The sequence below is a fragment of the Melanotaenia boesemani genome, chromosome 3 (genome assembly GCF_017639745.1).
Source record: "Melanotaenia boesemani isolate fMelBoe1 chromosome 3, fMelBoe1.pri, whole genome shotgun sequence".
Classification (NCBI taxonomy): domain Eukaryota; kingdom Metazoa; phylum Chordata; class Actinopteri; order Atheriniformes; family Melanotaeniidae; genus Melanotaenia; species Melanotaenia boesemani.
In genome coordinates, this window is record NC_055684.1 from 26,532,808 (window position 1) to 26,559,496 (window position 26,689).

Sequence of the window (26,689 nt, forward strand, 5' to 3'; positions counted from 1 at the left end):
AAAACAAAAACAGATGCCATATTACAGTTTTTGAGATGGAGTATGCTAACCTTGATATTTAAAAATGTGTTTACAAATGTTCATCCATAATTTAAAGGCCAAATAAAGTAAATGCAGAGGTTTTCAGGGTAACATATTCTATGTATTAGATGACAGAGACTTAAAATATGGTCAAACTGTTTTACTGAATTACAGTGTTAAACTGTGTCCTTGCTTTTCTACCAGCTTTCTGTTTAGGACGTTCAGGACAGGTCTATAGTCGAACATCCATGTTGCAGTGGAGTGAGAAAAAGCAGAAAAGAGGTCTGTGAGAAGCGCGCCAGCCAAGATAAAAGTAGCTTCAGGAGTAAAAGCAGTCCCAACTGTGGATGAAAATTGTGGAGAGGCACAAAGGAAATGAGTTCAGGATCACTTCTAATGTCCTCTTTATTTTTTTATTTGACATCTTCACAGTAATGTATGTAGTTTTCTTTCTTTCTTTTTTTTTTTATTGCACACGGGGTAGGATCAACCGATAGCCTACACCTATACACATGGCCACCATCAGACTAAAGCAAGAATGGCGTGTTGCTTTTCAAACCTTGCGCTCGAGTCGCAGGCAACATGCTCTGGCAGAAAGGTAGTTGTTCACTAGTTGCTTGCATACTATTCTTTTTATTCTTTAACTTAATATGACTCCTGTCAACCTTCCAAGCTGGCTAAATTAGTCCCTACATTTCCCCTACCAGATATTGCAACTTGCAAATGTGTAGCATTAATTGTTGAGGAAGTGCACAAATGACTAAGGTAAAAATTTATGATCTAACGTATCATTTATATCCTTTGCCTAATTCTATTCTTCATCTGCAGATCTGCTTACACTGTACCAATGTATGTCTGCTGAATATCTGTTAATCAAGGTGTTTTGTGGATACACCCCTAAAGTCTGAGGGCTTAGGATATTCTCTGATTCTAAGACCTGAAACCCTTTAATTAGCTTGTTGATTGTTTTAATTCTTTGTGTTTGGCAGAGTGGTTATTTGTCTGTGATGTGACAAAATCAGAAAGTAGATTTCTTTCTGCTCCACACTTTAAGCTAAGCTAAGCTAAGCTAACAAGCCAGGTGTTTTATGCAACTCTTCAAAAATATGGAGTTAATTTTTTTCTTTTTATAAAATAGAATATAATTATGTGAGCACTGCTGTTATCTGATTTTCTGTCTCCTTGAAGTCCCTGGTTTTAGTATTCAACTCGTTAGTACACAGAACTTAAGAGCTTTGTGTACTAATACTAATAATATAGCTTTGTATTCAAGCAAAACTTTTAGATTTACATTTAATGAGGCTAGATTTTTATTTTATTTTTTATTAGGTGCAACATTTGGTGAAAGTAGCATTTCTACTTTTCCCTCAAATTTACTTTCCATGATGACTGTTTGGATATTGAATTCACTAAGATAACTCCAGTATTCAAGACAATTTCTTTAATCTATTTGTATATAACATATAGTTGTTTAATCTCAAACATGAGCGGTTTTGGTGCTTTAATGGAGCCTGTAGTATCCTGTGAAATAAATAAATGACAGATTATGAGCAATACGTTGCTTTGTTGCTTTTAATTTAAAAAAAAATGGAAAGTGCTGAATTTTCTACAGAAGCTTTAATAATATTGACGGTTTACATTAATTTCTGTGGTTTCTGTACAGGATAGTTTGCTTTGGTTTTTCAATTCAAAAATACATCTACCACTCAACAATATTACAGATCAACATGGTATCACCATACATCAATTCTCCAATAGAAATCTGTTTATTTATATACACTGGCCCTTTCTACTACTGCAGAAACTTACATATTCTAACACTTCCCTCAAACATTCAACTTGTGACCTTCGTAAATTGTGTTATAAACTTTTCTATTGTGTCTGTACATAAAAAGCCATTTCTAGTGACCAATTCATTTTAAAGTCTAACAGAGGCTGAAGTGCGTATGCAGGTGGTGAGGATGTCTTCTTTTCTCTTTGGCTGTGTACTGAACGCTTACTGGAGCATTAGCTGGACATCTATTCACATTAATAAATGTGAGAAGAAATCAGTTTATGCTGACAAAAGCTTTTGATGTCCTAACTACAGATTGCATGGCCCTCCAAAGATGAGTTCAAGAGACTCAAGAGAAGTTAGCTTGACTAAAAATTCAACTCATCTGAAATCTGAACAGGATTTTCTGACTTAAGAGCTGTCTTCAAGTCTCTGACAAGAAGTCTTTGGTCAAAGCTACAGGTTAGTTTAGAACACAACAAATTGGTTTTTATTTATTTTTTTTAATTCGCTGGTTCGAAGGTAGTTCTTTGAGGGGACAATTTCCATCTTTAGTCCTCAGTTTACATTGAGGAGGGATTAGTGGAATGTGATGGGGCTGACAGCACCCTGTAAGAAGAAACAGTGACGATGGTTAGATGGGTCAGAAACGAGAGCAGCATCAGTTCAACTTACGGTAGCTTATAGCTCACCTGTGGGTCTTTAGAAGAGACCACAATCTTTCAGGTTTTCTTTGATGATAATGTCGGTTACGGCATCAAACACAAACTTGACGTTCTCTGTGTCTGTGGCACAGGTCATGTGAGAGTAGATTTCTTTGATGTCTCTGCGCAGGTTCAGGTCCAGGAACTGGACTTTGATGTAGTTGCCAGCATCCTCGTAAGTATTGGGGCCTAGGTGAGGCGACATTAAAACATTTAATTTTGTTAGCAAGTCATTTTCCTTGAAATTTGCTGTGATGTATAAGCAGTGATGGTCTCACCATCGTATTCAGGGAAGCACATGCTGAGATGAGCTTTCTTGATCTTCTCAATGAACACATCTTTCTTGTTGAGAAAGAGTACGATGGAAGTGGCTGCAAAGTAGCGGTGGTTACAGATACTGTTGAACAAGTGCAGACTCTCGTGCATTCGGTTCTGAAAGCAAAGTTCCATTCAAAGTCCAGTAAGAAACATTTCAGGTGAAATTAACTGTTATTCAAAAATATTTAGACACAAATCATAAAACACATAATATAACTTTCCATACCACTTCGTCATCCTCCACCAGCACCATGTCATAGGCGCTCAAAGCAGCAATGAAGATGATACAAGTCACACCTTCGAAACAGTGAATCCACTTCTTCCTCTCTGACCTCTGACCACCCACATCAAACATTCTGCACATAAACAGAAGGATATATATATATTCTCATTATTGACACTGCAGAGCCCACAATATTGTTGATTTTATCCAATTGAGAAATATTGCTCTGACTGACCTGAAATTGAGATCTTTGAAGGAGAACTGGGTCTCAATGATACCAGTGGTCTTCACTCTTGATCGCAGCACATCCTGCTCAGTGGGCACATAGCCTGGTTGGATCAGTCGCTCCAAGTCATTCAGGTAGCTGTGGGAAAATTTAATTCAGTCAAGACTCACATGTGGCGTTAAATGTTTAAATTCCGGCTTTTTATGTCTTACTATCCAGCAGAGTCGTTGAGCTGGTACTCTGAGGCCCTGTCAAAGCATGCCTGGATGCCGGAATCCTTCCACAGACGCAAGATGATGTCTGACATTTCTTTGGGCATGGTGCCCTCCTCAATGGTGTCTGCAAGATGCATGAGTTTCCTGGCATCATCCTGTAGGGAGGATACAAAAGGACAGTTGCACATAGTTAGTCATCTGTTAGCAAACTGAGATCAACTGAACTTAATGAGCAAAAGGAAATGTGCCCTTACCTGCTGATCAGAGTGGCCATAATTAATATTGAGTGTGTTCATGGCCTTCACAATGGCCATGATGGATTGCAGGGTGTTGCTGTAGATGATGGTAATGAACTCCAAGCACTCTTCAAGCGAGTAACCATCTTTGTGGATAATTCTGTTGAGAAAGTAATGCAGTTTACAACCAGCTCAAGAATAAATAAGATTCTTCTTGTATGCAAAGTCGAATATCTTACTTCATCTGTTTGACAATGGTGCTTTTGCCTGATTCTCCAGCACCTACATGACAGGAGAAAAATCACATAATTCGTTTGTCCCCAAAAAGCTTAAACTTTGCTGTTATGACAAACTTTAATTAAAAATTATAAAAAAATTTCAGGATAGAAAGAAAATTTTTCTTTTTATTAATATAGTTAGTTTAAATTGAAGTGTCTGAATGACTTATGTTTATTACAGGAGATCTCTGTCATCACACAGAGGATCCTAACAGATTGTAATACCTCTTACTTTGGGCTTAATCTTTTTCCCTGACCCTGACCTACATTATCGAGAGATGATGACTTTAAGTATGAAACAATACCTGGAACAACTGAATATTTTTATGGTCATGTTTCTCCAGTTTAAATGGTAAAATCTTGTACTTGACAGGAAATTTAAATTCAGAATTCCTATATGTTTTGCAGATTAAAACTACAGCAAGATGTTAAATTGAATAGGAAAAAAGTCTTAGACTCTGACATTAACAGTTACATGTTTCTTCTTATTAATCTAAAAACCTAATACGTAAGATGTATTTAGGTTATGGTGCTACTGTTCTGTTTAGGTTTGGTGAGGTATCTGTGTCCTTCATGGCTAAGCCCTTTGTGCTGGAGAACCTGTTGCATCAGGATTATCAGAGGATTGGCTTGTGTGATTATCAAAGTGTCTTAGCAATTAAGATACACAAGTTGTTAAGCTTTTACTTGACTCAGACGTATTGCATCTTTTCATCACAGTAAATAATTCAAAATTGTGCAAAACTACCACCAAACAGAATCACGAGGGTTATATATGGCAATACTTTCATGTCCAAACCCATAATGGCTACTCAATATAAATTAAAATCAAGTGTGTGAATACTTCAAGAGAGAAAACTGTAACAAATTCTTCAGCAAAATAAAGTGGTTAAGTATGTTTTGTTTTCTCAAACCCAACATTAATGAAAACACATTAACAACTAGGTTTTATATTATTAAAACAGACTAAAATAAAAAGTAATCTCATCATCTATACGGGTTCTTAAAGAAGTACAATATAATGAGATGATGAATTGTACTGTTAATGTATCTGAAACATTCTGCTTTCTGGATCACTGAGCCAGCTTGTCTGTCTTTACCTAGCAGCAGCAGCTTGACAGTTCTCGCATCCTTGTCGGCATCCTCCTTCAGCTTCTTCTCCAGCTCTCTGGAGCGTTTCTCCTCAGCGCTAGCTCCGGCCCCCATCCTACTTTTTCCCGGCTTGGGCCCCTTTGCTCAAAAGCCAAATGTCAGGAAAAATGGAAGCAGGTCCTGGCTGCTCGCCTTCTACTGTCTGCTCGGTGCCTTCAACTACGCAGCTGGCACATCAACTGCCTGCAGCAAACACTGGAGAATGTTTGAATATTTTCCTGTCTTAGGAGAGGATTTTGGGCATCCCCTGCCCACCTGACCAGCGATGACCAATGAAATGCAAGGACAGGGGTGTTATAGGGCAGAGGTGCGAAGAGAAGCCGACATACATCAGTGCAGGAGTGCTCTAACCTTTAGGGGACTTTGCTGTGCTCAGCGGAAGATGAACATCGGCTCAAGTACTTATCTCTATGCTGGTCTTAGACGCCTTTAAAAGAGAAGGATGCAAAGTTAAATAGTTTGGTTCTGGGTATTTTACATAGTATAGAACATGGTTACCAAAGCTAAATGAAATCCCCAAAATAAGATATCAATCTGGGAATGAATATGGCCGGTTATGCTTTTTGCATGAGATTGACAATAACTTTATATTTTATTTGATTAACAATATACATTTATTTCCACTCCACTAAACATACTGTAATAGTTAACTAGTAGGGTTGGTGAAGTACATAACCAAGACCCTCAACCTATATGTCAAATATAAAAGAGAAAAACATAGAGATATTTCTCATTGGATAGTGCAGACCTAAAGGTGAGTTCTGAAGTACTTAAAGAGCTTTGCGGTTTCACCAGACAGATCTCATTGACCTCAATCTGAGGCTGGTTAAGGATCCTAATCTACTCACTCTTAATTACGTGCGCAAGAACGTACAGCATATCCGTATGCGCGTACAAACTGAACCATGTTTTCCCACACATTTTCCTACTAAATATTTTCCCACATCCTTGTTTTCAGTTTATCTGTTTTTCACTTGTAAAATCCGTTTTCAAAAAAGTGTTGTGAAAACTACGTAATAGCATTAGTGTTAACTTTACATTCCTCAGTAAAGAAGTTGATAGTAATGAGTCACTGGTGTGAATCAATGAACTATTGCAGATCAACAGTGAGGAAAATAGCTTTAGTCATACTGTGCATGAGGATAACTGCAGCTTGTTTACATGTTAATTCAGCCACAAGCTTGTTCTTTTGTATTTATAGTCATAAATATTTCTGAGGGAATTATATATTTCATACTCCAACACATGAGTATGAGACACACAGATACAAATACAAACTTTCTACAAATTAAAATATCATAAAAAATATTAAAAACAAGTCAGTCTTGACCAGCTGCGGCAGTAAATACCTTGTATAAATAGTTTAGGCAAATTAAAAATGCTATATTTGTAATAGCTCTCATGTGGTTTCTATATTTGCATTACGCAGCTATGCATCTTTACTTGGGGTCCTTGTTCTGGACTGGATCACTCCTTTAAGAGAAATACTTTTTTAATCATTGTAGTTAAATAACACAAGGTTAACTGTATTTAATACTTGACACATACTTGACAAAAACAAGAGAACAGAATATATTATGGAACAGGCTGGAAGAAGTATGGGAACTTTTTAAATTAGTGACTTGTAAAAATCTCTTTTAGCAGCACAAACCTCCATAATTTTTTTATTTTTCATTTATGTATTTATTTTTTGCTGCTTATGAAGTTATGACAATGACTATGAAGTCCACTTCAATGATATTTATGAAATTTCGGCAATGTCACAATTAAGATGAAGACTTAAACTTGGCCTTTACAAAACTTTTGTAAATGCTCTTATATGTTTGTGTAATAATCTATATTCTTGCTTCCCTCAATGATTAAAAGGAATTAAAGCACTAAGGTAGCAAAAAGGCCCAAAACAATGAAAACCTCTCCACAATACTTCACAGCTTAGGTGAGGTTTTGATGTTGGCAAGTAGTCCCTATTTTTCTCAAAATATATGAAGAATTTATGCCCCCTAAATACTCAGCTTTTGGCCCAGGAGACCACAAATGTAGTTGAACATCCTCGTTATCATATAGATGTGCCACAGTGTTATATTCTTCCATTAAGTTCTCAGGCCTGATGCACTCATATGTTGAGTACACTTGTGTAGAAGGCATTTACATCACTACATTTCATACAATGGACATACTGTATAAAGAGTTTTTGGGGGGGATTGTAGATATTTCTGCAAGTATTTTGTTGTTAACATTACGTTCTGTTTCGCCCCTTGCAGGACTGTTCTTCATGCTATTGTTGTGATCTTTGCAGCAACAGTCCTGAAGCTCATCTCACACACACTTCCTGTTGAGAGGCTGTAAAAACTACCCTGTATATTGTGCCAGGCAAATAAAGGAGAACAGATGTTATTATAAAATATAGAGCTTTAATTTATTAGTTAGCAACATTGATGAGGAAGAAAAGATAGTCATTTATACAAGTCATTACATTAACACCAACTGTGCATATCATACATCGCCTTAACCTGCCAAATGGAGAAAACTGATGAACATGTTTGAAATATATGCCATCTGGTTTTCAAATTTCTATTTTTCATAACGAGAGCAAAAATTAAATCACAATCTTTCAGCGTTTCCCATCATAAAAAGGATCCATATTCCCACAAGAAGAAAGACATTCAGTGACATCCACAGCAACATTGTATTTTAGACAAGTACCACATACATACACTGTACATGCCATGCACATTGAAAATCCACCTTCTGAAGATTGTATCTTACGTTTCTCTTCAAGTTTGGTGGCGATCAGCTTGTTAGTGGTCAAACCTGTGGCGTTTTACTGTGCAGAAGTTCCTCAGTTTTACAGTTTTGCATGAAGTTTGTGGCACCAATAACAGTTCTGTTGTTATTAGATGACACAGTAAGAACAGCACCATTCATCATTTCCAAGCAGTGTAAATCTGCACATTTTTGTAGCTAGATTACATGATTTGTTTTCATCAATATTTACATGAAAATGGTAGGAATGCAAAAAAAAAAAAAAAAAAAAAAAAAAAAAGAATAAAACAAACTGTCTTTTATGGACATATGTAATATGCCACAGATACATGACAAAGATTTAATATAAGATTTATTAAAATCACCAATTTGGCAACAGAAGGTGCTTTGTCTAATATATATATTTTTTTTAATCACAAACTGTCACAGACTCACATATAGCTGCCTGCTGGAATATCTTATCTCCACAGAGAGAAAAAAAGAAGGCAATGTTATGTTTTTAGCTTTTGTGTCATTAAAAGAACGTTTTTTCCCCCCTCAAATAACAGTTTATCACAAAGATCACGTGGTTAAGAACACAACATTGAGATGTGATATTCACATACAGTATCAACAAAACAAACACTTGGCAGCAACTGATTATGGAAGAATATGAACGAGCGATGCAGCGTCTTCACTTCAGCCCGACTGGACCACATCATGGACAGAGGCCCTCCAACAGAGGGCCTTTCAATCACATGTGCCTGTATATCTGCAACATGTAGTCACAGCTGCAGTCTGTGGGCATACCAGCTTTCTTTATGTCCTCTTTTTTTAAATATCTTTCTGCTTATATTTTGCAAAAAAAAAAAAAAAAAAAAAAAAAGGGTGGGGGGTTGTATATAGTGAATAGTTCTGGTGAGGACATTTACTGAAGTTCGATAAAGATGAAAACTTCCAGACTTGACTTTGAGCTTAGATACTGAATACTGCCAGCAGTCAGATGATCCAACATGGTTGCCATTGACAGTTATGTTAATGGGTCCTTGTCAATGCGTGGATGCTCTCAAAGTCCTGGGATACTGTTGCTGTTTAAAAAACACCAAACATAAAGATCTTCTCAACATAATAACACACTGTAATAAACAATAACACTAACAATAATATTATAACAATATTTGCACAGATGTATCTATTCACAAAAACATGTTTTCTAGATAGGTACAAAGAATTACTTTTTACAACCTACAATAAATATTGTGTATTTTTTTTTCCAACAGTTACATAGAAACTGATGCTTTCTGTTTAAGTGTCTGTCTCGTCCTTTATGATAATCTATCATTTTACTGGAGTCATTCTCCTAAATGGAGGGTAGTAGTATTTGGAAGGTTGTGTGAAAAGGTAGACAAGGGTGGTGTCTGAATATGACAGGTTGTACACTGAACTCCTCATGTCTCAGCTGGAGTTGCCTTCTCATCATGATGCCGGCGGTTTCGAGGCTTCTTCTGTTCTTTAAGCTCCTTCATGCTTTTGGCTTTGCTGTCCCCGAAGCTGCCATCTCCATGCTGCCAGTAATCCTGGCAGTACTGGTTGATCAGCCCCATCTCTGGCTGGCTGAGGATGGTTAGCAGGTCCTTATACTGACCGGCACTCGGAGTCAAGACACTGGACTGAAGTGGAGGGAGGGCCGGGCTGCCTGTCTCCACCAACACGTTGTTGACTGTACGACTGGAGAGGACCACAAGCTGCAGTTTCACTAGAGTGTGCTTGAAGTTCTTCTCTGTGGAGGTGCACTGGTAGATGCCGTTGTCTGAAGACTGCAGTGAGCGTATCAGAAGGCCTTGATCTGTTTTCAGGATGCGGCCCTCTGAGCGAATCTGAAGGGAAAAAGAAGCTCATTTTTACAACTTAGAATAAAGTTCATACTCCGGCCCTTGTCCATGAGTGTGCCTAAGGTTTGCGTTTAGTTATGTCGACTAGTATAATATCATGCAGTGAATCATGAGATTACTAACACTGAAGCATCAGTGTGTTACTGCTGAAGATGATGGAGGTGGAGCTGCTTAAAACTGCTTTATATACACTTGTACATACAGGGACACCAGATTAATCTGAGGAGTCTTGAGATAATCGATAGGTTAGACAAGAATAGAAAAAGTTCACATAAATCTGTCCCCAATTTTTGGACTTTTTGCATTCCAATAAGCAATTTATAGTGAGATATTCAATTATTAAAAAAATGTATGTATATTTAAAGATAGTAACTAGATATGTAAAATAAATGCATTGGAGTATATTGGAGGTGAAGTAATAGCAACATAAAATGGAAGTAAAATATCTCAGTATAGGACTTAACTACAGCAGTTGAGCAAATGTATTAAGTTTAATCCACTCCCTTGCTGTAACTACTTCACATTTACAATGATGCTCACCTCCTTCCTCCTGTCACTGTTTTCCTTTTGGAGATGCCACTTGAGAGACACATGAGGAGATCGAGCCTGGCACTCCAAGAATGTAGTACTTCCCTCCACTCCGTACTGAACAGTCTCCAGAGTATTCTTATTGCCTATGAAGCAATATATGACAGAGTTACACTTTCATTTGTAGAAAAATATGGATTGCTCTGCAGTCTTATTCCAAAGTGATACTCACTGTTAGAGTTAAAACCTCGGCACTGGCGGATTGGGTTTCCATATTTTACATCCTGTCGACGGCTTCGTCTAAAGGGGTTGAATCAACAATGAAAGTAAAAACTTCAACTTCGACATTAAAAAACAAAACAAAACAAAACAAAACAAACAAACAAAAAAAAAACATTACCAACTCAATAAATATACAGAAATACTAAGACTCTGACTCACCTCTTTGGTGAGGCAGAATATCTGGAGCAGGATTTGCCATCCCAGGCGCAGTATGGGTCCCGGGCCAGACAGCAGTCAGCGCAGGCCTCCCCATACACATCACACCGGTGGAGAGCCAGGTGGGTCACACCCAACACTGATCCAACATACAGTTGTTGCTATTACAAAAGAGCCAAAAAAAGAGCCAAATTAAATAAGCTATATGAAAGGTAAAACTTTGTGATAATAGTTAGCCAAACATAAGTGAATTGATTACTATATTTAAAGGCTCAGACTGGGTCACCTTGCACATTAGCGCATTCACTGACGTGTCAACACCATATCTGCCACTGACCTCACACTCATTAACATTAAGACTTTCTTCAAACCAGTCCCATATCTGAACTACAAGCACTGCCGCTCTGTAAATGTAAACCTCCAGTGCCACCCTCTGTGTATTGTCTCCAGCTCCCCAGAAAGAGCATGTTGCCTGCATTTTGCAAAACATCTGGACCCCTCAAAAGCTATTGGTGATGTGTGGCTTGTTTGTATTTTTTAAATAATTATGAAATCCAGCAACTATAGTCTTTAATTTCTAATTAATACTGACCTGGAATACGAAGAGATCAAATACAATTAACTTTCTTGTTCAGTATATAATTTATTATTTGATTTAATGACTATGTGTATGACTTTGTAGAAGTCTGTTGGCTACTATTCTGAATAAATTATTCTCTGCAATCCACTTCAAAGTAACTTACCCGTTTTGATGAAATCTTCATGGTGGTAATTGGAGTGGGAACCTGCAGTGATACAGTTCACAACTTTAGAAGAGTAAACAGGGAATAATGGCAGTGTTATATTCTTCTGTCACAGATAACCTAATTATAGAATAATGACTAGACTTACCTTGAATACCTCCACCTCCTCTAATACCAGCTCCTCTGTCTGCAAGTCATCTCTTGGCAGTACAATAACTTTTTGAACTGTTCCTCGATCTGAAATGACACAGAGAAAAGCAGTTTTACTTTAGTATCATGACACTTTTAGTTATAAAAATAGTTCATTCTTACTCTAAAACCCACAAATGAGAACTGTTTTGATAAATTCCATAATATGACTAATTTATACTTAAAAGGCTGATTATGTCACCATGTATGTGAATATGGCAGCAGTATGGAAATGCCTCAAGCACTGACCTGTACCCAGGAAGAGTACTTCATAGCTCCCATCAGCAGCTCTCACTTGGTCAACAGCAATTGTGGTGAACTCATAGTCCACATTGGTTCTGACCACCAGGGGGCGCTTGTGCACTGGGTATACAGCATTGAACATGGTGGGGTGGTTTCTCATGAAGTTGATAACCTCATCTGGATAGTCTTTTGTAGATTTCATGTTTGGGGTGAAAGTGCCTCCAGGACACTGGAAGAAAAAAAAAAAAAAAGAAAAAATTCAAATCTGCTCATGTGCAGTTTTTCATAGCCTATGGTTAAAAACACTTATTTTCTGTATTTTTAAACACACCGTGCCAGGTCGAGGATAAGGGATCTTTCCAGTGTATGCCACCCATTGGTAGTTGGGCCCTTCCTTGTGGGCAAACGGTCCATTGAAGACCATACGGATGTCTGCCATGGAGTAGACGCACACTGCAGAGCCTTTAAACACAGATCTAGAGGAGGGCAGGCAAAAACAGGAAAACACAGACGCATGAGCCAGATGATGCTGGTTATCTCACTCCCTGAGATAATGACTGTGAAGTCTCTCTGTGGATGGCGGATCTGACTTCCTTCCCACGTAGTAAGTCTGCCTCTTACAGGAACACACTTAAACATCATGACACACAAACACAAACTCAAACTGGTGCAAGTTGAGTCAAGCTGTCTGACACAGTGACATACAAACACCCACATATGGCAGAGAATCGCCAGAGTAAGGGCTCTTTCTGCGGTGCGGTGGGTGTAGTATGTTTGTACCTCCTGTCATGGGCCCCTATCATTAACACCACATGTGTTTTTATCAGCTGGGTTTAATATGCCTGATTCCTATACTGAGGATGGAGACAATACCTGTATTTCATTCTTAAATACATTAATCATGGCATGTTTATTATGTGTCTGTGCACACCTCTTCCTACATGTGTGCCAAAAGAGTCTCAGTTTACATGTCTTGAATTTTAATGCAAAGTGCTGAATGACAACCAGCTATCAAACCTGGCCAGCTCTGAGATACTATAGGCTCAGACAGCCTTTCAGAGATCTGCCTCTCCCTCTGGGCTGCACATTCACTTTCTGTCTTGTCTTTGTAGCCTGAGTGTGACAGGCCGTACAGCATTTCAACATACAGAGAGCAGAAAACCTTCAGGCTGAATGAAAATGAGAAACCAAAATACACTTCACATCCAAACTGAGGTTAGAGAGTTTAAGAAAGTCATCACTCACTCACCCCGAAACTGAGAAGACTCCATAGATGACTGGATTCTTGGTGTCCTGAGTTGGCTGAATGTATACATCTCCTAATAGATAATGACAAAATATGTTGTTATAAGCCATGAAAAATAATAGAGACATTTCAGTAAATATTCCTGAAGTTTTAGTATAAAAAGTTTAATAAAAAGTTTTCTGAATTTGATCTTTTCATGTTTTAACTTGAGAGATTATGGTCATAGAAAACAACAAAAAAAATAGTGTCTCTAATTAAACAATCCTAAGATTTTATGTTGGTTCCAACCCAATAAGGAGACATATGGAGACTTTCTGTTTCCTTCAAGGGGAAGTTAAGAGCGAGCTCTCCATGAGCTGTGGTTACCAGAGCCTCAATAAGATCCTGAATCCAAACTCTTCTAAAGCTGAAACTACAGTGCCAGAGTCTCAGCAGGGAATAGAAGTGAAATAGAGATGTCTGGTGAAACATGGCTTTAATAAGAGCCATATGCATCCAGTGACTATGGGGCTGAGGAAATTGTGAACCCTGACTATGCTCTGATGGCTTCAAGAGAGAAATGTGTAAGGAAAAACAATACAGAGGAAAACTGATATAAATTTTAAGTAGACGGGCTGAGTACACACAGGTCCGTTTAATGTTTCAAATCAATGGAAAGCTAGTAAGAGGAGCTTGGATCACTTGTTTGAAAAGACCTTGACCAGTTAGGACAAATAACTACCTGTAATCAAGCTTTTATCAAGCCCTATTTCAGTGAATAGGTATTGAATCTGATCCTCTCTTTTTTGAGATCTTTTTCATAGCTATTTGTGAAAAGCAAGGTGTTAATCTGACACAAGTTGCAGAGCTAAAGCTCAGATTTTTTGTTCAAGCATCACCTGAATGAACTTGAGAACAACTTGAACCTGAACAAAGCACAATTATCTATGCAGAACAGAAGGTGAAATATAATAGCACACAATCTGAAGTTTGTCCCTTTGGCTTTAACTATTCAAGCATCAGATAAGAAGGATAAAGCTCTGCAAAGTTTTTGAATAATCAAACTCCCTTTTGATCATGAGTTTGGAAACTTTTCTGAAAAGAAAAATAAATCTCCACTTGTGCCAAGGTATGAAAATGACAGGTAATGGCTGGCTATCACTAAAGCAAAAATTAACTTCTGGCAAACAAAGAGGAAATTCATAACCCATCTGACGCCAGTTTGACAGACCTCCTGGCTATGGAAAAAAAGAAAAAAGAAAAAGAAATAAATCAGCAGAGAACTGGAACAAGTTTCATCATTCTGACTTTTGTTTCTGATGTGTCAGATCAGACAGAGTCTTTGAGGCTTTCTAACTACGGTATTTGCTGAGAAACATCTCAAATTGCTACGAGCATTGTAATGGAAAGAACTGGGGTAAATGTGAATAAAGAAAATGTGAATCATGCACTCAGTAAATAGTCACCAGAGAAAAGTAACTCATAAATTATAACAGATTTTATTCTTGTCACCAGCGCTAACAGTTGTGCATTTAAATATGTTGTAGAAATGTAATTGTTTAAACCATTACAGAGGGGGGGAAAAAAGCAAAAAGAATTAAATCAAGAAGGAAAACATCTGGTTTCTTTAGAAGGATAAAAGAGGCTTGAGGATGTATAAAGTAAAGGGATTTAAAGAAGAATTAAAACAATATTTAGCCCATAATTACAATTCAGAAAAGGCTGTAAAATTTCAAACCCCATAAATTTATTCTTGTTTTTGTCTGGCAGGCTTTTTTCATTGCTATTTCATTTGTGCATTTTTCTGCCTTTTTGTTACACTCTTCCCTCTGCAAAACACTGAATTTCTTTTCATTTCTTAGCCTTGCCATCTGAATCTACTCCACTCTTTCCCTCGAGTCCTCATACAGCTACTCTGATGCTTCTGCTGGGCTCCACCAGGACCAGCAGTCCTGGAGACAGAGTACATTTCTACCAGACTGCCTGTGGTTTGTGGGAAGAACGACCACAGTGCTGTGGGATGTTTTATTGCACCTCAGGACTCACAATGACCTCAGTACGAGTGCTCATCTGCAGAGGCTGACCTGACCTGCTGTACTGTGAAGAGACTACGAAAAGTACAGCAACACTGACAGATGAGTGCTTTTCTGTCACAGCTCTGAGTGCTCTTGGTGCATAAACATTTGCAAAACATCATCGCGAGTATGAGATTTTTCTACAGATTCAGGTCACAGCTGTGTTGAATACAAAGTTGGCGAGTGTTGTATTGCTGTTCAGGTATGACTGGTTCACTTAAACATTTTAAGCAGTGCTTAAAAAACAAAAACATACAACTTGCTTGTGTTGCAAAGTGTGCATTGCATAGTCAAACAGAAGTAAGGTACAGTAGCTTCCAATGGCACAATAGCACACAAGGCACATCAAACACATACTTATGGCAGACCCTGGTAAGTCGAATAAAAATGCAGAAATGATCACTATGCAAAGTAATGCATAAAACAGACATTCCAGTGCAGTTTACTAATATCCACCAAACCTGATTGAAAACAACCAATCAAAATAAATAACAGTATTTGGTGTCAGTCATTACCGCTTCAACAGAAACCATTGCTGCTAGCTTGTACCACACAACAGTCTCAGGCAGAGAAGGAGAAGTTGTCCAGTCTCCTATCAGGGGAATCAGGTTTTATGTGACAAAGTTCAAAAGGTATAGTCCAAACTGTTTTTATGATTGGTCAGCTGACCTTTTATCTCACGTTGAAACAACTGCAGCAAACTTGAAAATGTATATGAAGATGATTGAAAGTAGGTTTGTTAAATCTCATGTTTGAAGTCTGTAAAGTTATACAGATCCTTTTTTATTTGGACAACAGCTATGCTAGAGTTTCCCCGTCCTTGTCCCAAAGCCCCCCTGCTCTACATGTTTCCCATGTTTCCCTTGCTCCATTACACATGATGCAGATAAATGGGTCAGCTCATCAGTTCATCATTAAGCTGCACAGAACCGTGGTAATAACCCATTCAACAACTAGGTGTGCTGGAGCAGGAACTTGTGTAAAATATAAGGGGCAGGAGCCAGGATTTGAATACACTTTGCTATACTATTTAACTCATCATTTCCATGGGGAAATGTTAATAAAACTGAAAGGATCCCTGCATCCCTTTGTCATTCGAGCAACAAAGAAAAAGTGCAGTTTAAGTGTCAAGCAGGCCACATAGTTTAGCTGTTAGTAGCAACCACTGGCTCTACTAAGGTTCGTATGATTCATACCATGTAATCAAATCTCCTTATCATTCAGTTAATTTCAGTAGTGGAAAAAGTTTAAAACAGAAAAGGATTTAGTACGTCACATGACTCTAAGTGCCAGCCTACATAGTAAAGATGTCATGATGGGTGAATGGCTTGAAAATGGCTTGACTTTCAAAATACAATTCAAGCAAAAAATTTTAGCTTGACAATTAAATTGTTATAAAGTCAGATTTTTACATGATAATGAAATAGCAAAAAGCAAAACAAAAAAAACCCAAAACGAAACATTCATACTAATTGTCATTATAATTTCAGGGATGCAGTATATTCCTGCATAATCCTGCGTGTATGACAGACGGGCTGGGATGATCCACAGGGACTTGGGCTGATTCCAGATGCCCATTCCTTTTATTACTCTGTGTGCATGTATATATTTGTCTTAAAAAAAATTAAATGCAAAACTCACTACAACATTGACGGTGCTCAAAAGCAAAACACAACTGCCCCACATTGAGGACAACAGCTTTCATAAAAAGATACATTCTGCCCAAGAGCCATGTTAATATTTAAAGTAATACAAATGTCAAGATTAACATGTATGACTCGGTGATACCTTAATCTAAAGCTGCAGCTTCGCTGGGAAGACGTGCTGAATACAGCTGGATATGTGTTCCTACTGTACAGTAAGCCGTTGGCCCCCACACACACTCATACTGCATTCAAATCTGGGTAAACGTGGATTAACATCATGGTAAAAATATGCAAAGCAAATGTGAAGCGAACTCTACAAATGACAAAGTTGTTGATACTGAATCTGTCAACATGGGGTCCATCTGCAAACCCTTGTTTTGAGTAGTTGTGGTTACGCGGCCATTTATGAATGCTCTTTCCATCTGCTGGGTTTTCTGTGAGGTCACGGACACATTCATTATGTGCTTCACACTAGCTCCCAGCAGATCCATTACAAGCTCCCTAAATTGTGGAAATCGATCTGTAAAATGCTACAGTTGCAGTGTTTTCCCTATTCGTGTAAAAATGTGCAGTTTTGGATCTGATATGTTGAGTGTGAGTGGGCAACAGGTGGTACGCACAGAACACAGATGATGAGGGGATGAGGCGTTGTTAAGAGATAACCGCAAGGATTACAGAAGCTTGGCTAGGGTAAGGGGTGGTAGGAGAATCCTTAAAGGGGAAAATAATGTCTAAACTCACTTAGTTCATCGAAGTGTGTCTCGATTCCATCAGCTCCAGGCACCGAGCAGATGAGGCGAGCTTTCAGAAATGTGCTCCACTTGTTAACCAGACAGCAGTGTCCACCATCGTCATTCTGTAAGGCAAATATATGCACAATTTAACCTCAGAGTGCTCTAACAACCAATCAAAGCTACCACTCCAACAATATCAGCTGCCTGAAACAGCTGGTCAAACTAGCTGAGGTGAGACTGTCATTGAGTCTGTATGAATGTAGATCAACTCTGTGTTTCAGTTTGACCAGTCTGCATAAGAGGTCAGCCAACTGCTACTATGAGGTAAAGAGTCAAGCCCTGGGAAAAAAGATTCCTGGGTTAGAGTTCAACACAGTCCAGATGAGTTTTGGTGCTTGAAGAAACACACTTTGTGTGAATTATTACCTTCTGCAATAAAGACCCAGAAGGAATTTTGTTTTTAGAGTTTCTTGTGGACTTTGGGTGGGAGCATGACATGCTTAAATATCTTCCAGAAATTATTCAGATTAACTTCTATCATGCATGAAAACATTACTGATTATATTTTATGTTATTTTGACAATTATGCCATTATCTGTGCATTAAGTCCAAAAAATACCTTGATGGTTCATCTGAGGGAATACATGACACATCTGTTACAACTGAAACTCCAGTGTGCACATCTAAGGATATTACTGCAGCATTTACCTCAGAGCACAGCTGTAACTCAGTGAAGAACTGCAGGCGTTTAGCCTTGTTTAATACATATCCTCTGAAATGCATACTCACAGGATGAACTTTGTAAACAGTACCATCTCGGGAAGATTTTTTTATCTGAAGTCCATGCACGGAAGGTTCTGAAGTCTCATCATTCACAAATCTGGTTAAATATAGTTCTAACTTTATAGGGGTGTTGATGAATGACCTTAATAGAAGTAAAAATTGGAGTGATTGAAAAAAGTGAGGCAGTAAGGCAGCCACAGTATCACTACACCACCAACAATTTCTACACCGACCAGAATTTCTCAAAAGCACCCATATGTATGCATTTTTACATATCAAGATGCCAATTGTAGTAGAGTAACATGCAGTGTTATATAATAATTTATAATATATTGGTTGGTCCTTGGAACAAAAGATCTGTGGTTGAAAGACAAGTCATAGCATACTTTCAGCAACCTCTTGCAACTTCTGAATCACCATGACTAAGACAAACATGAGTTAATTTTGTACTTTGCCTGGAGTAACCAGATTAAAGTGACTCAATTCATTAGAAAAAAATTGTTACTTTTACTTAAATGCAGGATAGATATGAATAGAAACCCCTAACCTTAATGCTTTATACTTTAATTGACCATCATAATGTCGTTTAGGGGTATTCAATTAAACTTTAAGGACCCCCAGTTAGGTAACATTTCTTGAAACTATGGTCTGGAAGATCATAATGTCTAAGTATTTAGTGTGATATATATTTAAGTAGGCAAGTAGTTTGATCAACATCTGCATGTAATCAACACCTGACTGTCTAATCAAATGAATTTAGTACAATTAAAATAAACGATTTTGTCAATCTTTATTTACATGTAACATAGAACTACATCTATGACAGAGGATTTGTGTGTTCTTTCATTTACTAAATAAAAGTAGAGCAGGATTTCACATTCAGACTAATTAATAAAATACAATGTTAAAATTAAGTATGTTACAAATATAGATGAAAATATAATAAACAGAGAAAAGTGGAGTCAGAACCATTGTCATACACATGTTGGTGTATGACAGTTGGTATATGTTGGTGGACCTGGAACAATACTTAGTTGTTTTTGCTTTTCCCTCCAGTGGTGTCTCAGTTGCTGCACTCATGCATTCTTTGACAACCCCTCCATCATAAAATTATTTTTTCACTGAGGGAACACTGATGATGACATTGTTGGGCAGTAAATGTGTGACTACTCATTTTCTGTGATCAAGCTTCAGATTTTAGTATGTTTGTTCAGATCTTTTATATTTTGTGTTATAAAGGCATCTCAAATGGGCACTTTTAAATAAGTGCCACAATTTGTGAGCGTACGTAACAAATGATTCAATGCTCCTGGTGGAAATATGAACAGAAATGTGTCTGTCCATTCCAGATTTAATGCACTGTTTTTGCTCCACTTTTCTTTATTTGGAGAGTTCCATTTCTCCCATATTTTTCTCTACCTTACCTTTCTCCAGTGAAGTCATCCGTTTCTTTTCCTTTATTATTTTCTATGTGTATTGCTATCTTTCTTTTTCTTTCCACCATCTTTTCAGGTGTTTCTTGCCTCTAACCTAACTGTTGAGTCGTAATATTTACAGATTCCAGACGGCAAACAGACCATTTTGGCTGTGTGGTATCACGTGGGGTGGCTTAACTAGCATGTGGTTGGTCTTTTTTTTGGGACTTATTCTTGTCCACTGAACTACAAAAGCTGTGCCTGAAGCACTCCACCAGGTTGTAAATCACAACTTTCTATTTTGGCTGGATGTCTGGATTTGTATGGGACAGCTTGTGGGTCCAGACCCAGAATTTGGTCTGCTTATTGGTGACCACTGATTAACACACATTAAGGTTAACACACAGGCCCCAAGTTGAATTTACTCAAAAAGACTGTGCGGTGTGTGTTAAAGTTTTATGTTTAGCAAACACTGATTATCACAGCAGACTTCCTTTTTGAGTCTCAAAAGACTAACTAAAAAAATAAATAAATAAATAGCCAAAGACCATAACTAACCATTCTGAAGACAGATAAACCTTGCACTGGTGATTTTCAACATGAGCTTTGTTGACTGCTGCGATAACTCACCAGGCAGATCCGCCCTATCCTGGACTGGGTCATGGGACTCTGGCCCATCTCAGAGGCTTTCTCGCGGAAGAAGAAGTAGAGCTTGTCATCATTTTTCTCATTGCTGTCTGGGATGAGATGTGCATGAACAAAAGTGGGATCTATAGGGGAGAAAAGAAAAAAATTATGGAGTGCTTAGGGGTTTTGCAGTATGTGCTGATGTACATTCAATTGTGATTCCGTTTACATGTGAAAGAGAGCTTGAAAGGGACTTTTTAAGGACTTCCAAAGAGCTGGGATTTAGTTTTAACAGCCTTCTATTTAAAATGAGCATGCTCATATGCACCTTAAAACAGCTTTTTGGCAGCTGTAATCATTCCTCTTGTTCATATGGGACATTAAAAAGATCACTTCCAGATATGTTGCCAAAAAAAAACAGAAAAAAACAACAAAAAAACAATCTACAGGTCCACTTAGGGAACACAGTTCTCTGCCAAGATGAATTCTTCATCTCCTACTTTTAAAGAAAGTGATCCAGAACTGCATCAACATTTTAATAGGTTTCTCTTACCCACACTACAACGAATGTCTGGAAAGTTCTCTCAGTTTTTTTTTTTTTTGCAAAATCTAAAAGCCAAATGCTAAGGAATGGGGGGGGGGGAATACCCATTCAGGACGAATGAATGAATAAATAAAGCCTTCTAAGATTTAACTTGCATATCCAGTGGATGTGTTCCATAGTTAAGTTCAGTCTGAAACTCCCTCTTTCTGATTTCCTGAACAGTTTTTCTTTTCATGATATTAGAGGGGTGGTGGTAAAAAAAATAACTGAAACATGAATAAATGTGGAAAAAAGGTCCATCAAGTTTCCCTAATAGCATTAGACCTAAAGAACAACGGCAAGATATATCACAGCTCTTTAGTCCTGTTTTACTTTCACAACCTCATAAAACCTAAGGTGATGTCAGAGAAACCATATAAATTTCTTCCCAGTGATAATGGCATCACAGTGCATGCCCACTGACTAATTCACTGGGTCAGCCCCTCCTTACTGTGACACACCGGTGTCCCAAATGGGAACAAACCATAAAGCAGGAGGAGGGGGAGCAATTAGGGTCCCTGTAATGTGGGGGAAGGGTAGTATCCGAGAGATTTCACATGGCTGATTAGCAGGACTCAGGTGTCCTGATTCAGTGCAGGGGACTGTTGTCAGGGCAACAGGGTCAATAGCAAATCTGGGATCCAGCAACACTGAGGGAGCCATTGATTCGGCAACATCAACCAAAAGCATCCAGCCAGCAGTTATATCACTGTGACAATCATGGTTAATTACACAGTGAAGGCTACTCTGACTCATTACTGACATTCTCTAATTTCCCCCTGATACTACACTAACCCTTTTGCAGGCCCTGCAAGCATTGAGATAATTAGGATAGTGAATTTTATGCTTTCATTCAAAGGATTACTGGGTCAGGTGGAGCAGGCTGGAAAGAACAACATTCTGCAGGACTGAAGAACAGTGCTGAAGCTACAGTCGACAAGTTTTGTGAAACACAAATGCAACATCCTATCTGCAAGTTGCAGAGGCATAAATTAAAAATGGTTTGGAGAGAGATGAGTGAAGGAATAAAGCCGGATGCAGACCAAGCTGTGAGTTGAGACATTACCCTTTAACCATCTGGAGTTGTACTGATCGGTCCTCATGGCTGTCTGCTTCCCCAGAGTACGGAAGATAGCAGAGTCTGTTCCCATGAAATCAATATAGACTCCTGCATAAAGCTCTCCATCTGTCAGTCACAGAGGGGGAAAAAAAGGTGGAGGAGAAATTATGAAGAATGAAAACATTCTCAGGTTCAAATACAGCATGTCCACCAAGTCTGATTGAAATTTCATTAGAAAGTTGTATAATCCCTGAAGGTTTCATCAAAATGATACCATGTGTAGCAGCTGTGGTCAAATAATGTAAGCAATGAACTGTAACTCTACATGATGACAAGGCAGTGCCAAAATACATCACAATGACTGATCATACTCAACTCTCAAGTATCATGTTTAAACTAAAAATGTTGACCTCATATTATAATCCCACTCATACTTATTAAGACAATCAGTGTGATCATATAGGACAGCTGTGCTCAAAAAGCCAATTCCATGTCAGCCAGATTCATGGTGTATAGGTCAGAGGTCGCCGAAAGCCACTTTGACGCTAGACACATGTAGACCATATAATAAATAGCGATCAGCCATTACATTAAAGCCATTTGATTAATATTGAACAGGTCAGCTTATGCTGCTAAACAGCTCTGTGCAGAGGTGTCATGAACAGTGGAAGCCAGATCAACACCTTTGCTTTGCTCTCAGAACCACTCCTGCAGAGATTTGTGTTGTGTTGGGATATAATGTTCTGCTCGAGGAGGCCGCTGCCATGTTGTTGTGTATTAGGTCTTCAACAGTCTTTTGAACAGTACTTAATAATGCAACAATAACACGAAGACCCAAGATTTCCAAGGTTCCACCATTGCATTGCAACATCACAATCAATACTGTTTGCTTCACCTGTCAGGTTTTAATGTTTTGGCTGATCAGTATCCATAAAATGCCAGACAATGGCATGCGTAAGAAATGCTTATCAGAAATGGTTTTCTTTGTGTATAATGCACTAAAAAATAACCAGAAACTCAGAGGTGAAAGATGCTTCAGAAACATAGTACTCATTCATAAAGGTGGAATTTCCCTGGTTTCTCTGTTGCTTCAGCCTGGTAGTGCTATAGTGAACCAATTATGTAAGACAGATTTTACAGGTTAGCTGCAACTGGGCTTACATGTCTGCCTTGGACACACATGCACATTCACAGGGCAGGAGGTCACTTATCAACAACCCTGTGTGACCACCTGCAAGCTGCTGACAACCAAAGACCACCCATTGACATGACAGCACACACATCCGTCTGCCCAGATAAGTAACTACTGATAAACTACCAGACCCCCAAACAGCTAGAGTTGATTGATTCATCGCCTTAATCATTTTACCAGCAAAAATGTCAACTATCTGCTGGTTTCAGCCTCCAAACAGGACTACTTAATAACTTACACTTTAAAGTTACAACATAAATGTCTTAACAAACAATCTATTTCAAGCATGCACCTAAAAGAGAAACAAGCTGTAGTTTTTTATATCTGTCTGTTTGTGTGTAACGGAGAAAAAAAAAAAAAACAGACACTCACTGATCAAAGCAGAGACACTGTTCAGTTTAGGGTCATAGGGACATTTTCCTTTTCCAGAATCCACTTTACCAGGTTCAAGACGGAAAATATATTCCTGTAAAAGAGAGGAATATTCAGGCATAACTTAAAATAACTTAAAAAGCTTAAATGCATAATTTACTGTACAAGGTACTTTAGATGTTAATAGTTTGTAATAGCAACATTAAAACTATCAATAAGATCAGTTGGTTAAGACAGTAACAATGATGAGCCATGAGATGTGACTCTGAAGGCACTTAATAAAACACTTTTTTTTATTGACATTGGCTTTTCTGAAGGAGAAAACAAAAGGCACACAAAACCCGTTATCAGTGAGATGGAACTTTGTAGAAAAATGCTGGGAGCAATCCAAGGCTCATCCACCATGCTCTGATGTTAGTAGCCTTAACAAGAGTTCATTACTCCAGTGAAAGAGGACATGTTGGACATCTGTGTCAACACTGATGTTTCGATAATGTCTGACAGACAGGAAATATGTTCAGCAGAGCAGAGTTACAGCCAAAGGTGTGGCTGTAACCTGCACTTTTATTATTTTTAGATACATTATAACTCAAAAAGGTGTGGTCATGACACACAAGCACTGGAAAAAATCTGCAAAGCTGCAAAGACTGTTGGAGGTATGACTCAAAATATAAAAGAAACAGTCCTCAGTAATTTTGATGTGTTCACATTCTCAGTTTATTATGAACAGAATGTAGAACAGGTTTTATTCTTTTACTATGTGAGTAAAAAAGAAAGCAATTTCATTAATTAAGGAATTTTATCTCCACTTTTACAGCTGTGACTCAAAGAAAAAGTAGTCCAGGTGGGCACCAAACCCTATAAGACTCCTCCAGCCCACCTGTGCCATCAAAGACTCTGATGTAGTGTTGTAGTCTGCTGCTCGACTTGTTCTTCCTCCTGACAGAGGTGCCTGTAGGTAGTGGAAGCCCTAAAAGAAGAAACATGGCACAATGGGCCACTTCATTATCAACACATAACAGCCCAGACGAAGGCGAAATTCTATAGATGATGACGGTGATGTAAACTGAAGAAGAAAACAAGTAGGAAGAAGTGGAGAAATCAAGCGGACTCAACAGAGATGAAGAATTCTGAAAGATGGAAAGACTTGTATCGAACAAGTTCAAAGTGGAGCTCAAAGGGAAGACAGCCTGGTGGAAGGTTTGTAATAATTTAGTAAACATGTTAGATTAGTCTCAGCGTCATGCAAACAGCTGTAAATGCCATGCATAAACCATGCAGCACAGAAAAAGAGCAGAAAAGGAAAATGAGACAAACAGCAGCATCAAATAATACAAAGAACACAAAAATCAGACTGGAAATAAATGATAGCAACTGGCATGACTACATGTACTTTGAGACAGAAGATTTACAGTCTCATTTTAATAAGTTAGGATATCTTCCTCTTAGATCAATGGCAGCTGCCTCAGTTCATAAATGCTTACTAAGTGCTGTTAAAAACAACAGATGCCTCTGTGCTATTTTTTTTTTTACAGGGCATCAAATTTAATATGAACATTTGTATTTTAAAGGAGACTTACATTTCTTATATTGTCTTGTTCAAGTTTAGGGGTCCAAATATTTGTAAATCTTTCTAAGCAACGGCATTCTGCACAGCTTCCTGACTTTTCTTTAGACTGAGCAGTTAAATAGTTTTAACTTACATTAGGCATTCATGACTTAAGCATAATCACCAAAATATTGAGCTATTTGTGTTTTCTTCCAACATGTTTAAGTTTTTGATGATCATCTTTACAGGTTGACAAAAAATATGCAGACAAAGTTCAACAAAGAATTAGCATAAGTCTGACTGCAAGTAGAGAAAAAAGTTTGTGTTAACCAAACAGCAAAATCATATGCAGCCTGCTGTGTAACACAGGAAAGAATCTCTGAACAAGTGGTTTATGTTTACATCTCCTCTTACAGAGAAAAATCTTTACAGTGTGAAGTACCATGACAAGAGGCAGACTGACCTTCACATTGAAATCTGAACCCTTCATTTGAACAGTGAGACTAAACAGTCAGAATGGTGAATGTAAGTGTGCTGACTATAACTGAGCTGGCAGCTGCTGTTGCTTTGCGTGGTCATATAGTGAGGCAGGGATGGAGGATGGGATAGAAGGAGGGGTGAGCTACAAGGCTGGTGATGGATGAGAGGCTCCATCAGTAATGATGGCCTTTCATGGGCTCTCAGCCAGACAGACAGAAAGACAGGCCACAGGCCCTGCTGTGTGTAAGCAGGTGAGAGGGGGAGGAAGAACCCTAAGGAGGGGAATTTTTCGATATAGTGTCACCATTATATTCCCAGGGGTAAGAGAAGATTGGAGCCCCAATGATTTCTAAGCAGAGGCAGTTAGGTATTTTACCAACAGCCATTTTGAAATAATAATAGAGACTGAAAAAGGATGAGCTATGAGCTAGTGAAACGGTGCAAAATCAATGAAAACTAAGAGGTGGAAAATGATGGAAGAGACGCAGGGAGCATGAAACTGAGTGGTAGGAGCAGGGGATTCTCTGACCTGAGATTGTTTTGACTGATATGGTTCTTAAGAAATGAGAGAGTAAAGGTCAAAATGCCTTCATGGATGCCTAGTTGTGTCTTTGGTTACCTGTGACCTGCGTCCTCGATCCACATATGTGCAGATAGGGTTGTATGCGCCTGTTCCACACACATACAGGTGGGTCCGGTTCCACGGTTCAATCAGACGGATGAAGTTTCCACATTCCCCCTGAGGAAGGACAAAACAAAAAGCAGGATTATGGACTTTGGTTAGGGGGGGTGGTGGAAGCTCATGAAAAAGCAATAAAAAAAATGGTTACATAATACATAATGCCCCAGATTTTTTGGTTAATAACTTCTCTGCCTGGCTTAAAACCATTCCATCTATCACTTCCTCTCTTGGCTGGTCTGCATTTTGCAGCTCTGTTCCTTGGCTCAGGCTTCGCGTTAGACCACACTGTTAGACTGAAAATGTTTCCAAACACTAAGTAAGTGTGTGGCAGAAAAATTGTGGTG

At 38.3% G+C, this 26,689-nt stretch overlaps 2 protein-coding genes across 2 annotated transcripts in view; both read right to left on the reverse strand.

Moving 5' to 3' along the window:
* Window positions 1-1,658: 1,658 nt before the first annotated feature.
* On the reverse strand, window positions 1,659-5,330 carry gnat1 (guanine nucleotide binding protein (G protein), alpha transducing activity polypeptide 1). Its single transcript, XM_041981572.1, has 9 exons — window positions 5,096-5,330; window positions 3,957-3,999; window positions 3,736-3,877; window positions 3,479-3,636; window positions 3,276-3,404; window positions 3,044-3,173; window positions 2,778-2,931; window positions 2,488-2,688; window positions 1,659-2,404 (listed from the first exon to the last, which is right to left on the reverse strand). Exons 1-8 carry the CDS (start codon window positions 5,199-5,201, stop codon window positions 2,498-2,500), a joined length of 1,053 nt encoding a protein of 350 aa, XP_041837506.1. The 5' UTR covers window positions 5,202-5,330; the 3' UTR covers window positions 1,659-2,404; window positions 2,488-2,497.
* A 2,214-nt stretch (window positions 5,331-7,544) lies between these two features.
* The window catches only part of sema3fa (sema domain, immunoglobulin domain (Ig), short basic domain, secreted, (semaphorin) 3Fa), a 48,639-nt gene continuing 29,494 nt past the window's right edge, over window positions 7,545-26,689 (reverse strand). Inside the window, exons 5-19 of the mRNA XM_041981313.1 lie at window positions 26,283-26,402; window positions 24,515-24,604; window positions 23,635-23,728; window positions 22,077-22,196; window positions 20,431-20,570; window positions 17,610-17,724; window positions 13,172-13,241; window positions 12,254-12,398; window positions 11,929-12,151; window positions 11,639-11,727; window positions 11,491-11,532; window positions 10,751-10,908; window positions 10,542-10,609; window positions 10,322-10,455; window positions 7,545-9,766 (exon numbers count right to left, since the gene is read on the reverse strand). Coding sequence (XP_041837247.1) covers window positions 9,338-9,766; window positions 10,322-10,455; window positions 10,542-10,609; window positions 10,751-10,908; window positions 11,491-11,532; window positions 11,639-11,727; window positions 11,929-12,151; window positions 12,254-12,398; window positions 13,172-13,241; window positions 17,610-17,724; window positions 20,431-20,570; window positions 22,077-22,196; window positions 23,635-23,728; window positions 24,515-24,604; window positions 26,283-26,402 — 2,037 coding nt within the window. The 3' untranslated portion in view covers window positions 7,545-9,337. The remainder of the gene's footprint in view (window positions 9,767-10,321; window positions 10,456-10,541; window positions 10,610-10,750; window positions 10,909-11,490; window positions 11,533-11,638; window positions 11,728-11,928; window positions 12,152-12,253; window positions 12,399-13,171; window positions 13,242-17,609; window positions 17,725-20,430; window positions 20,571-22,076; window positions 22,197-23,634; window positions 23,729-24,514; window positions 24,605-26,282; window positions 26,403-26,689) is intronic.

Excerpts from the sequence above, each read along its gene's own strand:
- gnat1 (XM_041981572.1), bottom strand. The coding sequence starts at position 5,201 with ATGGGGGCCGGAGCTAGCGCTGAGGAGAAACGCTCCAGAGAGCTGGAG. Across the intron at positions 3,878-3,956 it reads ACCATTGTCAAACAGATGAA|AATTATCCACAAAGATGGTT; the intron begins GTAAGATATTCG and ends CTTTCTCAACAG. Across the intron at positions 3,405-3,478 it reads CTCAACGACTCTGCTGGATA|CTACCTGAATGACTTGGAGC; the intron begins GTAAGACATAAA and ends ATTTTCCCACAG.